Source organism: Chaetodon auriga, chromosome 8, assembly GCF_051107435.1.
Source record: "Chaetodon auriga isolate fChaAug3 chromosome 8, fChaAug3.hap1, whole genome shotgun sequence".
In the NCBI taxonomy this organism is placed as follows: Eukaryota; Metazoa; Chordata; class Actinopteri; order Chaetodontiformes; family Chaetodontidae; genus Chaetodon; species Chaetodon auriga.
This window is the reverse complement of record NC_135081.1, coordinates 54826-67883: the sequence shown is the minus strand read 5'-3', so window position 1 is coordinate 67883 and position 13058 is coordinate 54826. Positions and strand designations below refer to the sequence as shown.

Here is a 13058-nt window from a genome sequence, read left to right as displayed (position 1 = left end):
ACAAACTAGCAAAAGAAGCAGTCAAAAAAAGAAATGGTTGAAGTCAGTATTAACTTGTCAAAACTAGAAAGGAAAGGCATATTGTGGAGGAAAATGACACAACAGTGGCGGAGAAGCAAAAGGGAGACTATATGCAATACAAAACAGAGTGGGTATAACAAGAAGTAGGGGACACAAGAGGAAGGAGCAAGTCATACTAAGCAGACTGAGAATTGGCCAAAGCAACCTTAACAGCACCCTTTTCATCATGGGAAAACATCCAACAGGCCTTTGCAATCAGTGTCATGAGGCTGAGACTGTAGAGAATATCTTCATATCATGCAGGAAATTTACATACGGGAGACGAGTTATGAGGACACAGCTACGGAAAATAGGGCAGGTGGAGGACAACATTAAAAATATATCAGAGTGTGGGGACAATGAGAGAGGGAGGAAATTGATTTTCCGTTTTCTAAGAACGACTGGACTGGACAGACGGCTCTAGGGAGATGCTACAGTATGTCCCCTTATTGCATAAAGATGGAGAGTGAAACCAGAAGATGGCAGTAATCCGACATCGTGGATGCCAGCTACCGTAAAAGTTTAGAGAAGAAGAAGAAGAAGGAAGAAGAAGAAGGAAGAAGAAGAAGAAGAAGAAGAAGAAGAAGAAGAAGAAGAAGTAGTAGTAGTAGTCGGGGTAGTGATTCAACTCGTCGTCAATGGTCAGTTAACCACCTTTTATGTAGCGTCTTTCGAGCTGTGAATAGCCAAACATTAACAACTGATAGCCCAAACTGCCACCATGGTAATACTCTTCATGCTAGCAACAGTAGCCAACTGGTGCCATGTTGTGTTACTGTCATTAAGTAGAATTCACATGGCAAACGACGCCAAACTACCAACCTTAATGTATCCGCTAAGTTACAGCAGCGTCCGTGTGGACGTTACGCGATATTCTTGGTTGATTCTTAGCTGACTGCGTCTCATCCAACATGTTAAATGCAAGTCGTATAGCTAGCTAACGCAGCAGCTAAATACGGGGTAAGTTGACCTAAGTGGTTAATCCTGACTTTGTATTTATCATTTGCTAACAGTGACGACCATAACAGAGAAACGTTAGAACTGATCTCCCTTTGTGGTGCAAAGTTATTTCGTCCTGGTTCCATAATATTCTTCACCAAAGTTACCTTGAATAAATGAGTACTGCTGAAAGCAGTACTGCTAAAAGCGCTGGGTGACATGATGTACTTTGATATTAGGACTGCTGATGGACTGGCTGCAGAAGTCATGAGACAAGCAGCAATGTCTCTCAACTTCCTCCTGCGATACACCGTCAGGTACCACTGCTTTGAGATGTTTTATGATGGGACTGCGTGGATTGGACATGGCAGCTGTGTTGTCAGTCCAGTTTGAAGCTGAACTCGACACACTGGAATTGGAATGGCCAAACAATGCCCATTTCAACTCCCTGTGATGACTGGGGCATTAAACATTGTTGCTGAACTGATTATAGAAAAGTACCTTGCAACAATTCTAATAATATATTCTTCAAGTAATTTATCAAATAAAAATACCAAACATTAGTGTTGTCAGCTTTTGAAACTGTTGTCAACACAAAAAAGGCAATTGGACAATCACACATCAGCCTCAGAATTTTCGTTAAGCATTGGCAAGTTATATATTAGAGTAAGCAGTTGGCTGAAAAATGGTGCAAGACAGATCAATAATGATGACAATCATTTGTTACTTTTTTCCTGTCTTCTCCACACAGGATGGAATAGAACTAATGGCTAACTTTCATATCTTTTTCTTTGTAGGTTGGAGAGGAAAAATGTGGCCACACATTTTGTCCAGCAGAGATCTCTGTCAGGGGCAGAGGCTGTCAATGCACTCAGACCATTTTATTTTGCCGTCCATCCAGACTTCTTCTGTCAGTATCCCAGGGAACAGGTAGGATCCTATATGTCATAGATCAGTTTAGGAATCCAAATAAACATTAGCTTGTTTATCAAACAAGTCTGAAGGGATTCAACTGTCTGCGACTGTTAAGTTATAAGTAGACCAACCAAGAACAAAGCTCATAAAATTGGTCTTCCAAGGTTTTCTTCAGACCATCTGTAGTGCTATTAGTCTTTGTGTGTGTAGCAACAAGATCACACCAACACTGACAGTTGAAGCATTTTGCTGGTGAGCCACTGTTGGTCGGAACGTAGCCCTAATTATCATGCAGAGAGTTTGTGGAAGACATGGCTTCACCGCACTGTGTTAATGTTGTGCTCTACAGGAAGTGAATGAGAATTCATTAAGGAGGCTAAATGGCTATCTGGACAATCTACAGAAGCCTGGCTCACACTCAGTTCAGCCCATGAAGCTCACTTTTTATGTCAGGGACACAAAGGACAGCAGTGATGTGCAGCCAGACCTGCTCACCTCGGGTACAGTTTCTATCAATAGTGCTAATAATATTTGTCAGTTGTGTCTTAGGAATCTAATCCTCCTCCTGGTTCTCAGGGTTCCGGTCAGTGAGTTTCACCCTGCACACAAATGATGTCTTGAGCACAGTGATGAACATCTTGAAGTCCTGCGGCCTACCCATGGGGCACATGAGGCGACTGAAAGCAAGTACAGAGAAATCTAATAATCCACTTGAGGCAGGGGTGCCTTTCTCCAGACCTATTAAGTGGGATAAGAGCTACTTCACGTACACTGGTTTCAGAGACCCTGAGCAGGAGCTGCAGCAGTCTATGAGAGTAGAGCCTACACTCAGGTTAGTACTCAACCTCAGATCTACAACTTTACGGTACAAAATGTTGAGCTGGGTATCAAATTTCAGTACTCTTTTGTTGCAAACCGTAATCATAAATTCTAATCATTAGTTATAAGAAACAGATCAGCACCACAAACTGTTGTTTTATGCAATTCTTTTCTGTTGAAGTTTGGACAGTGCCAGATTTGCCCCTCCTTCCAGTCTTTATGCTTAGCAAGGCTAACCACCTACCAACTCCAGCTCTTGTACTTAACACTCAGACATGACATTGATATCCATCTTGTCATCTCACTCTCAGAAAGTTAGTGAATGAGCGTGTTTCTAATCCAATGTGGAACTGTTCCTTTAAAGATGATAAAGATGATGTTAAGCACTTCCAGAGAGTTGTATTCATTGAGAAGTAAAATAAACGAACAACCTAGTAAACCTGTTGTGAATATATGAAATTTGTCTGCCATTCATTTCAGTCAAAATCAGAAGTATGTGTCACCTGACGAATACAATATTCACTTTTATTTTAGCAGTTTTTGATCTCTATCATCCCCTGATGGAAATATATTGCTACATGCTCCGCTATGTTCACCACGTAGTCCAATTAATGGTTTCAGTGTGCCCATGTGACATAGATTTTGTCATATGCCCAAGTCAGCAAGGGTCTGCGCCGACCAATGTGGGGTTGCCGCATGCAGCCCAAAATTTGAGACTGTGTAGACTATATAATAGTCTGTATAGTGCCTTTCATACAAGAAATGAAGCTCAAAATGCTTTGCAACAAGTGTTTCACAGAAGTAAATATAGAATGAACATAAAGACAGAGATAGAAAATGACTGTAAAATTAGACCAAGTAAAACCCACTGAGGAATAGAAATAAAATAAAGTTAAAAATACAGTATATAGAATTCATAAAATCAAGTAAAATAAATTTTAATAGAAGTACAGCAGTGCATAATGCATAATTGACAAAGACTACACCCCTGACTTTATTTTGGTTGTTCATGGGAACCTCCAATAAAGTAGCAGCAGATGATGTCTTGAAGGCAAATAGTCAACAAGAGATGCGGGAATGTAGCTTGGTCCTAGTCCATTAAGGGCTTTGTATACAAGGTGGAGGGCCTTAAAATACATTCTAGTATTACAAGAATCCAGCAAATAATGTGGTCTTTCCTTTTGGTTATAGGCATTACAAGCGCACAGTCTTCACATTAAGTGGTGACACACACTGTTCTCTTCTTTTTTGACTTTTTCACGTTCACCCAAATACAACAAAGGAGCTCATCTTCATGCTGTCAAGAGGTTGCCATTGTTGTCATGTTTTCTGGTGTGCATGTGTGGGACATGTATGCAGAACCCCAATTTTAGTATGTATAGTGTGAACGCAGGCTGAAGTATGATCAGAACTGTCTGTCTGCTGTTTGGAGCCGAGCATTTAGTGAACAGTGGGTTTTTAGAGCTTTTTCACTGAAAACAGCTTCCTGCTGGGAACCACTGACAGTGAACCAAAACGGTAAAGTTATGGGCTGTAAAAACAAATGATTGAGGTGCATAGAGATCAGTAGAATTTGTGCTTATTCTATGTCGACTTTTCACCATGAAAGATACTGATTATAGTATTTTTATAGAATGCATTCTCAAATAGTCATCTAAGAGTAGTTTCATGTTGCCTTTTCCTTGTCAGTTTGTGGCTGAGAAACAATGAGCCTGAGGCAACAAAGAAGCACCGTGCTAGTCTTCCTCGGAGAGAAGAACTGAACAGACTGAAGAAGGAACTGTGTCACAAATTTGAACTGGCTGATATCAGGTATACTCAACTCTATTCTTTTCCCTAACACTGAGTTAGTGCTGTGAGTGCTGCTAACAGCACAGAAGTCTGTCTGAACATGTCTACTCACCTGTCTAAACAATTTCATTAGCTTTGTTCTTGGCTAAATAATCAGAAACTTACAGGTCAAAAGTCCTGGTTCTGTGGTTCTCAGTGGAGGGAATAACTACTTATGTCAGCCAGGTTTTGGGCAGTCAGAAGTTAATTCTAAAGCTTGTTTCATTGCACTGTGACCCAGTGCCAGGCATGATTTAAGTTACAGCATAATAAGAAGTCAGATCGTGTCAAAAGTATACTGAATACTCAAAACTGCATGAACTAGTAAGCTGTATAATCAGTATATTATTAACGATGATGACATCAGTTGTGTGGTGCAGGTGGCAGCGCAGCTGGGGAGTGGCTCACAGGTGCTGTCAGCTCCAGAGTCTGAGCAGACTGTCTCAGCAAAATCCGGAGGCTCTGATCAATCTGCAAGGTAAAGAGTCTCACTGAGGACAGGACAGCTATGATGGGTACAACTAGATCATAGAGATTAAGCCATGTGACACATGTAAACATGGAACACAGTGTAAAGGCAGAGGAATCTCACAGCCATAAACTGTATATTATGGTGTGTCTACACAGTCATGGCATTCAGTTGTCCGTCTCCAAGTGTCTGACAGAACAGATATGTCCCTGTTGTTATCAGTCCTGTTGTCTATACAGGCTGAATAACAGCTCGTGTTTCACTTGTGCTATATGCGCAGAAACACAACCCAAAGCTAACTACAGTTCTGGTGTGTTGGCCTCTGAATGCTGCCAAAACTCGGTTGACCCACACTGTGCATGGATGCAAACACAGACGGAAGACTGAAGGTCATGCTACTTATACTATGCTTTGTGTGAAGACACAGTTTTGGACTGAGATGAGCTCCTAACAACCAAAACTGAAAACATGACAGAGCAGTTTTAGTAATTTCATTTGTGCTGAACACACAAGAGACATACATTAAATTGATGGTTTGTAGGCTTCTATTTCAGTCTGTGCATACTGTATTTGAGGCAGAGAGAGAGAGAGCGTGATGTTTAAGATATGAGTAAGTTACAAGTAAGAGTGAAATAATGTAGGTAACATAAACTGATCAAAAATAAAAAAGCAACACTTCAGTTTTAACCCTTTAATATTCACTCCAAGAAAAAAAAACTGGAATTTTTTTTTTTTGTTGCAGACCCCCCCCCCCCCCCCTTTGATGGTAAAAGTACCTAATACACAATGATAAATGTCTAAAATTCTGTGATAATTTAACACTTACAAATACAAAAAAGAAAGTAGAAAAAGTAAACTTACTGGAAATCAGAAAGTATTCACACCCCTTCACTTTCCCCACATTTTGTTATGTCACAGCCTTTTTTCAAAATGGATTAAATTCCTTTTTTGTCTCATCAATCGACACATAATACCCCATAATGACAATGTGAAAAAGGTTTGTTTTTTTTTTTTTAGAAATGTTTGCAAGTTTATTAAAAATTAAAAACTGAAATATTGCATGTACATAAGTATTCACACCCTTTGCTATGACACTCAAAATTGAGCACAGATGCATCCTGTTTTGGACATGATTTGGAAAGGCTCACACCTGTCTATGTAAGGTCCCATTGTTGACAGTGCATGGCAGAGCAGAAACCAAGCCATGAAGTGAAAGGAATTGTCTGTAGACCTCCCAGACAGGATTGTATGGAGGCACAGATCTCGGGAAGGGTACAAAAAAATTTCTGCAATATTGAAGGTCCCAACCGCAGACTGGGGCGAAGGTTTACCTTCTAGCAGGATAATGGAATACTTTCCGAATGCACTGTATATACTTCCAGATTCTCCTGGTCTCTTTTTCTTTCTTTTCTGCATTTTCTTCTTCTTTGAGCTTGGGGTGATCTTGGGTCAGGGGTGTCATCCGGCTCTTCCATGTTGACTGTTTTTAGGGTGTTTTTCCCTTTTTTCTTCTCCTTAGCAGATGTGCTTGTTGAGGGCATCTCCCTCCTCATCCATAGATTAAAGGGAAAGATCCCCAATCAACTCTGCTTGTTTGGGCAGATAATCAGGTTCCCCTATTATGTCATCATCATCACTCAGATCATCCTCAGAGTCTTGAGAATCTTCTGGTACAAGGGCCAGAAAATTCTGTGGCCTTGAACCATGAAATGATTTAACATCCATCTATTGTTTGTAAAACACAGAGACAGAAGGGAAAAAAGAAATTATGCACCGTTATATATAAATGTGAGCATGTCTGTAAGACAATTACAAAAATCATTTCATAATCATTTGAAACCATTTCAGTATAACAACACTATAAATGTAACATATTAACAACAATGCATTGACAGAAGTGTTTTTATTCCGCAGAAAATAGTCAGTATTAATGAGATTAGCATAAATTCACTAAATGGTTGAGTTGTCACTCCATGCCAAGGTTTACCATAAAGTATAACTAATAAAGTCAACTGTTTGGTAAAGCATGTTTTAAAATATTATTTTACCCTTTTAAGACATTTTTTTTTACATTAAGCTTGCCTTTGAAAATTCAGCCAAAAATAGTCCACATGTCAGGAGTGATTTTTCCGTTTCCAATTTGCTGCTAGCAGGCTGAGTGAGAAGGCTTACTGACAAAAAGTAGAGTGACCTCCAGTGGATGTTTTTTAGAATAGCATACCTCAACCGAATGGTCGTGATGGCTCAATAAGGTTAAGTTCAACACATTTTTCAATGAGAGATAGTGACTCAAAATGTACTCTAGCAAATGGGCAGACTATGAAAGGGCTAAAGAGATAAAGAATATGCATTTTTCAGACTTGCAATGTTCGTTCCTCCATTGGTCTCTAAACAGTGAATGTGGCATAATAGGCTTACAGTTGTCAAATGAATGCCAAACTAGTCCAAAAGATTGTGATGATGATATAAAAACAAAACAAATAGCCTGTTCATTGCAGTGCTCTGTCAAAGTAGTGCAATCATATGCATTATTGAGTTGACACATCACTGAGCCATAGTGTAAACAAAGGTTTTTGTTAATAAAGTATATATATTTTATCACTACAAAGGGTTTCTTATAGCTGTATAAATACAAATACAGTCATAATCTTGCTAGTGACAGCTAAAAAAAACTGAAAGACAGATTTTTTTCACAGACATATAATAATCTATTTTTGTAAAATGGCCCTGCCCTGTACCGGAGTTTGTCACAGTCCCAGAGATTTTTAAACCATGTGAGACGGTTTCTGTGTGTTTGTGCAGAAATTCTTTGGTTCTGCAAACCAACTCATCATCAGCGGTCCCAGTGGCCAGTCTCAGACAGTCTTGCAGATGAAGAAGCCAGATGTGGAGGCCCTGGCCTGGTGTGGTCACAATTACAATTAGTCAATTGGCAGATGCTTTTATCCAAAGCGATGTACATATGAATTCACACACCGATGGCACAGCATCGGGGGCAGTTTTTGGGGTTCAGTATCTTGCCCAAAGATACTTCGGCATGTGGACTGCCAAGGCCAGGGATCGAACCACCAACCTCCTGATCGGTGGACCACATACTCTTCCTCTTGAGGCCCACATGGTTACTCATGACCAATTGGATTTACTGCCAAATTGTCATAAAAAACAGTGGATGCAGCTTATGGTAGTGAAATGAACATTAAATTCATGGGCAACTGCTCTGGTGGACATTCTTTGCTGTCGGCATGCCAGTTGCACATTTCCTCAAAACATGAAACATCTGTGTCATTGTGTTGTGTGATAAACTACACTTTTTGGCTTTTTTTGACCTTTCATTGTGACCAGCCCAAAGCACACCTGTGCAATAATCATGGTTTAATCAGCATCTTGTTATGTTACACCTGTCAAATGGATGGATTGTGTTGTCAAGGGAGAATTGCTCAATAAGACAGATTTAATCAAATTTTAGAACAGTTTTTGAGAAAAATAAACCTTTTGTGTCCACAGAAAAGGTTTTCAAACTTTGCAAGAGCAAAAGCACTGCATTCATTTTTTTATTCAGTGTATATTGTAGCCATTTCACCATTACTCAAATTAGGCAGATTTGCACTACAAGCAATCTCTTTGTTTTATCTTGGTGACTTGCAATAAAGCAGTTGGAGGTCAATGATTTAAAAAAAAAAAAAATAATAATAACCATATGATTTTTATCTATGTCATCCCATGTGACAAAAGAGAGCATTAATTTCTGTTATTTGTCTGTCCTGGCATGTCATCACCTTTTTTCTACATTATCACATTACCAGTCCGATTGTTTTCAGTGCTGATTCAAACTTGTGTTCCCCAGCACCAACACAATTTACTCAGCTGATGGCACTTGAGTCTTTTTCCCAGATTTGTACAGGTCCCTTTGGAACCTTAGACTACTACTCTCTCTCTATACTTTTTACTTTTAGCTCTACTGCCAAGACCAACAAAACAGACTTGCATAGATGTGTGGAATTGTTGAACCTAATCTGCTCCCCCACCTTCCATCCAGGACACACTGTTGTGTTTGCTGACCAGTCAGGGATGAACGCCTCTGGACACGTCATGCTGGGAACCATGGATGTCCATCATCAGTGGACCAAAGTAATGCAGCTGCAGTGTTCCTGCTGTTACAGAGTGTGTTCTCTGTGTTCCTCTTTGTTTTCTGACCCCTCCTCTCCCTGTGTGTCCCCAGTTGTTTGAGCAGCTGTCTAGCTATCGCAGTCTGCAGGAGCAGACAGAGTGGCTGAAGGAGAGGATCAGCCTTCTCCTGGGTGGAACTCAAGTGATCCACATGGAGAGGCTTGGACCAGTCCAGCCCATCGCTGAGCACTATAGCACCCTCAGCACCTTCCACAAGAGCTTGATGTCCCGACGCCTTCGCCTGCATCCTAGGAGCCTGCAGGGGCTCACCATATTGCTGGAGAAGTACACTGTCACATTACATCTAAATGCCTCAAACAGGACACACATCTGTGAGCTTTCATCAAATAAAAGATAATTTGTTGTTTGTGCCAATTACAGTGACCGTTCTATACCCAGTCTTCATGAGACGGGGCACTTCATTATCCCCACCAACTGTGACCCGCCCAAGCTGCAGGTGTTCCTCCAGATGCATGCTCCTGAGGCCAGACAGCGCACCCAACGCAAAAAACAGTGAGTTAAACATACCACCACACCATCAGCCAAGAAGACTTGGAGTGGACTCTTTCTGTCAGTTGAATCACTGAACTTTTTTTAATTGTGTCATTATACACAGATCAACACAGAAGCACTTTGCAAATTTTGCAAACTTGTTTCAAAAATGACCTAACCACAAAACTAAATGTGATGGAAGTAGAGAAATATAAAGGAAACAGAATGTGCACTGCCAACAGTTTGAGGCAGAGCACGACTTGTGTCTATTGACTCTCAATAGAGTCAGCTGACCTACTTCTGAACCAGACCCTTTTACAGCCTCCTCTACTGCTGCCCAGTGTGACTGAGATTTCGGCTGACAGCTGTTAGGCAGCCTAGCAGGACAGATGCTGTGTTGTGGATTTTCTAACAGGGCTATGAGCAGGTTGGACATTTTAACTTTCTCGGACTGTGTGGAATTCTGATCTTTTCACATGACAGATAATGAGCAAGACAGTAAATTATGGCTCTAATGGAAACTAATGTAGGTTGATACAGTACAATGAGTGTGAGCCGGCTATTCTTCAGGTGCACTGACCTAACACTAACTGGGGAGGAGAATGAACAATATGTTTCTCATATTTGTAGGTATGGTCTATTTAAGAAAAGAGTAAGTAAAGTATTGATGTTAAGTGTTTATAAAAATGAAAATTAGTTGTAGATGAGAAAAAGCATGAACCAATGAACCACAAATAGATGACAATGTACTGAAGTTTACTTCATGATTGCTGGATCTGCATGGCCATGTGTGATGTAAATTTCTGTCCATCAGAATCAGAATCAGCTTTGATGATGTTTCTCATCAAAAACCTGTGATGTCTTCTCACCAGTTAAGTTTGTTCATAATGCACCATACCTCATCAGCTTTGTTATGCACTGATATTTTTTGTGTGTGTCTAGACTGCAGGTGGAGGAGGAAGCTGTGGTGAAGCTGTGTCTCCAAAATCTGTCTTTGAGGAGCCTGTCCAAAGAGGCTAGTGTCAGCTCCTGCCAGATGATCTTGTGCTGTAAAAGACTAGTGGAACAGCGTTACCCCCTAATGCAGGGCCTCCATATCTGCATTTCTCACTTCTACTCAGTCATGCAGGATGGGGACCTGTGTGTCCCCTGGGATTGGAAAAGTTGAGCTGGAGGGGCACGGTCCCAAGACAGTGTTTGAAAGAATTTTTAGCAGCTTAATGTTGTTCAGACAGCAAATAGGCAAGTTTCAAAGGATATATTTTTAGATGGCATGTTGTCACAACAGATTTCATATCTGTTAGTTTCCAGAGAAAACTTTGGAGAAAAAAAAATCAGCGTTAAGTGGTTAATTCAAGCTGACCAGAGTGGGCTCATCCAGTAAGAAATACTTTATCCTCACTGGAAAAGTCAAATAGAAGAATTGGATGGCCACAGAACTCAGCAATCTGCTGCATAAAATTATGTTCTTTTTACATTTTCTCAAAAGTTGGCATTTCTTCTAAAATACTGGGAAATTTGACCTCCTCACTAATCAAAAAGGAAAGTGTTGGAACCAGATAGTCTTTGGTTGAACCATGACAGTGGACGTAGGTAGTCATTGCTTGATTATTAAGGGTCACAAGCCAAAATGTTAGAGAACATGGAAGAGATGCAATTTGACTAAAGCTTTTTTCAGACAAGAGTTGAGGTCTTGACTTGTGTATGGTTTGACAAAGTCACTGTTTTTTGTTGTTGTGTGGAGTTCACTGAGAAATTGAGTAATGGTTCTGTTAAAGACACAATCTGTGACCTAAATGTAAACTAAAATAGCCACAGGGGAGTTGAGTTCAACCACTTTTACAAGCAACTGGTCAGACAGGCCACACTGGAAGGCAATCTGAACAGCCTGCTGTCACAGAGAGGGGTTACATGCAATGAATTATAAATATGGGGATAACAGCATGGTTTGGCTATCCTGGAAGACATTCGTGGTGTTGCACTTAGCTGTTCACATGAAAAGTGACAGAAATAGAGAAATGAAAAATGAGAACCCCACATATTTTCTCAATTCCATACAGCTGGCTAATGACTATGTGAAGTAGGTGTGATTGTAAGATTGCTTCAGAAAGTTAGACACCTGCCCCCAGTTCTGACATTGGAACGGTGTGGAAGCCAGGGGTTTCAGACCCTGTTAAATTATGCAACAAGAACTTCGTTTGAAGCATACTGATGCCATTAAAAGGACCAGTGTGAAAGATTTAGGGGGACCTATTGGCAGAAATTGAATATAATATCCATAAGTGGTTTTCATTAGTGTATAATCACCTGAAAATAAACATCCTGTTTTTGATGTTGCACTGCCATGTTTCTACAATAGCCCAGAACGGACAAACCAAACACTCGATATTGCTACTGTCATAGTATCAAATGCTGATTATTCATCTATAAGTCAAAGTATAATTATATAATACGTGTGAATATAACTAATTTATGTGATCAGTAACAGAACTCTGTTATGTTACAACTGTGATCCAGCATTTGGAAGATGTGTGGTGATGATTTGATTCACTAGGTGGAGCTGTTGTGGAGATATTGGGTTATTTTAGATGCTGGTGCACAGTCCAGAGTCCAGTCCACAGTTGATAAGGCTTTGGTAATGGACCCTTTCTCTTACTGTGCATCAGCCATTTGAAACACTGTTACTGTTACACAAATGGTGAGGTGCATTACTCTTGTGATCTGGATTTGAATTTGTAGAGGTACCATAACTGCAAAACAGATGTTTCCTCTCAAATAAAGTCATTTCAGACTGGACTGTTTATGATGATGTCTGTTAATGTGAGAAAGCACTGGACTCTCAGTAACACCGTGTAGGAATTCCTAATGTAATAACTGTAGATAATGTAATGAGTGAACGTACACTGAACAAAAATATAAATACTACACTTTTGTTTTTGCTCCATTTTTTCATGAGCTGACCTCAAAGATCTAAAACATTTTCTATATACACAAAAAAACATTTCTCTCAAATTTTGTTCGCAAATCTGTCTAAATCTGTGTTAGTGAGCACTTCTCCTTTGCTGAGTTAATGCATCCCACCTCACAGGTGTGGCATATCAAGATGCTGATTAAACAGCATGATTATTGCACAGGTGTGCCTTAGGCTGGCCACAATAAAAGGCCACTCGAAAATGTTCAGTTTTATCATACAGCACAATGCCACAGATGTCGCAAGTTTTGAGGGAGTGTGGCATGCTGACTGCAGGAATGTCCACCAGAGCTGTTGCCAGTGAATTGAATGTTTATTTCTCTATCATAAGCCATCTCCGAAGGTATTTCAGACAATTTGACAGTACATCCAACTGGCCTCACAATCGCAGACCAT

General features: G+C 40.2%; 1 protein-coding gene across 3 annotated transcripts; it reads left to right on the top strand.

Moving 5' to 3' along the window:
* Positions 1–596: 596 nt before the first annotated feature.
* Positions 597–12483, top strand: tcaim (T cell activation inhibitor, mitochondrial). 3 transcript variants are annotated; one of them, XM_076737591.1, is made up of 11 exons: positions 632–701; positions 1239–1316; positions 1797–1929; positions 2264–2414; positions 2491–2746; positions 4423–4545; positions 4944–5041; positions 9069–9160; positions 9252–9484; positions 9581–9712; positions 10634–12483. In XM_076737591.1, the coding sequence occupies exons 2-11, from the start codon at positions 1267–1269 to the stop codon at positions 10857–10859; spliced, it is 1494 nt and encodes a 497-aa protein (XP_076593706.1). In that variant the 5' UTR covers positions 632–701; positions 1239–1266; the 3' UTR covers positions 10860–12483. The 3 variants fall into 3 exon arrangements, with proteins under 3 accessions (XP_076593705.1, XP_076593706.1, XP_076593704.1); XM_076737589.1 differs by having other exon boundaries at positions 645–1020; XM_076737590.1 differs by lacking the exon at positions 1239–1316 and having other exon boundaries at positions 597–701.
* Positions 12484–13058: the final 575 nt, after the last annotated feature.

Excerpts from the sequence above, each read along its gene's own strand:
- tcaim (XM_076737591.1), top strand. The coding sequence starts at position 1,267 with ATGAGACAAGCAGCAATGTCTCTCAACTTCCTCCTGCGATACACCGTC. Across the intron at positions 1,317-1,796 it reads CTCCTGCGATACACCGTCAG|GTTGGAGAGGAAAAATGTGG; the intron begins GTACCACTGCTT and ends TTTTCTTTGTAG. Across the intron at positions 9,713-10,633 it reads CGCACCCAACGCAAAAAACA|ACTGCAGGTGGAGGAGGAAG; the intron begins GTGAGTTAAACA and ends GTGTGTGTCTAG.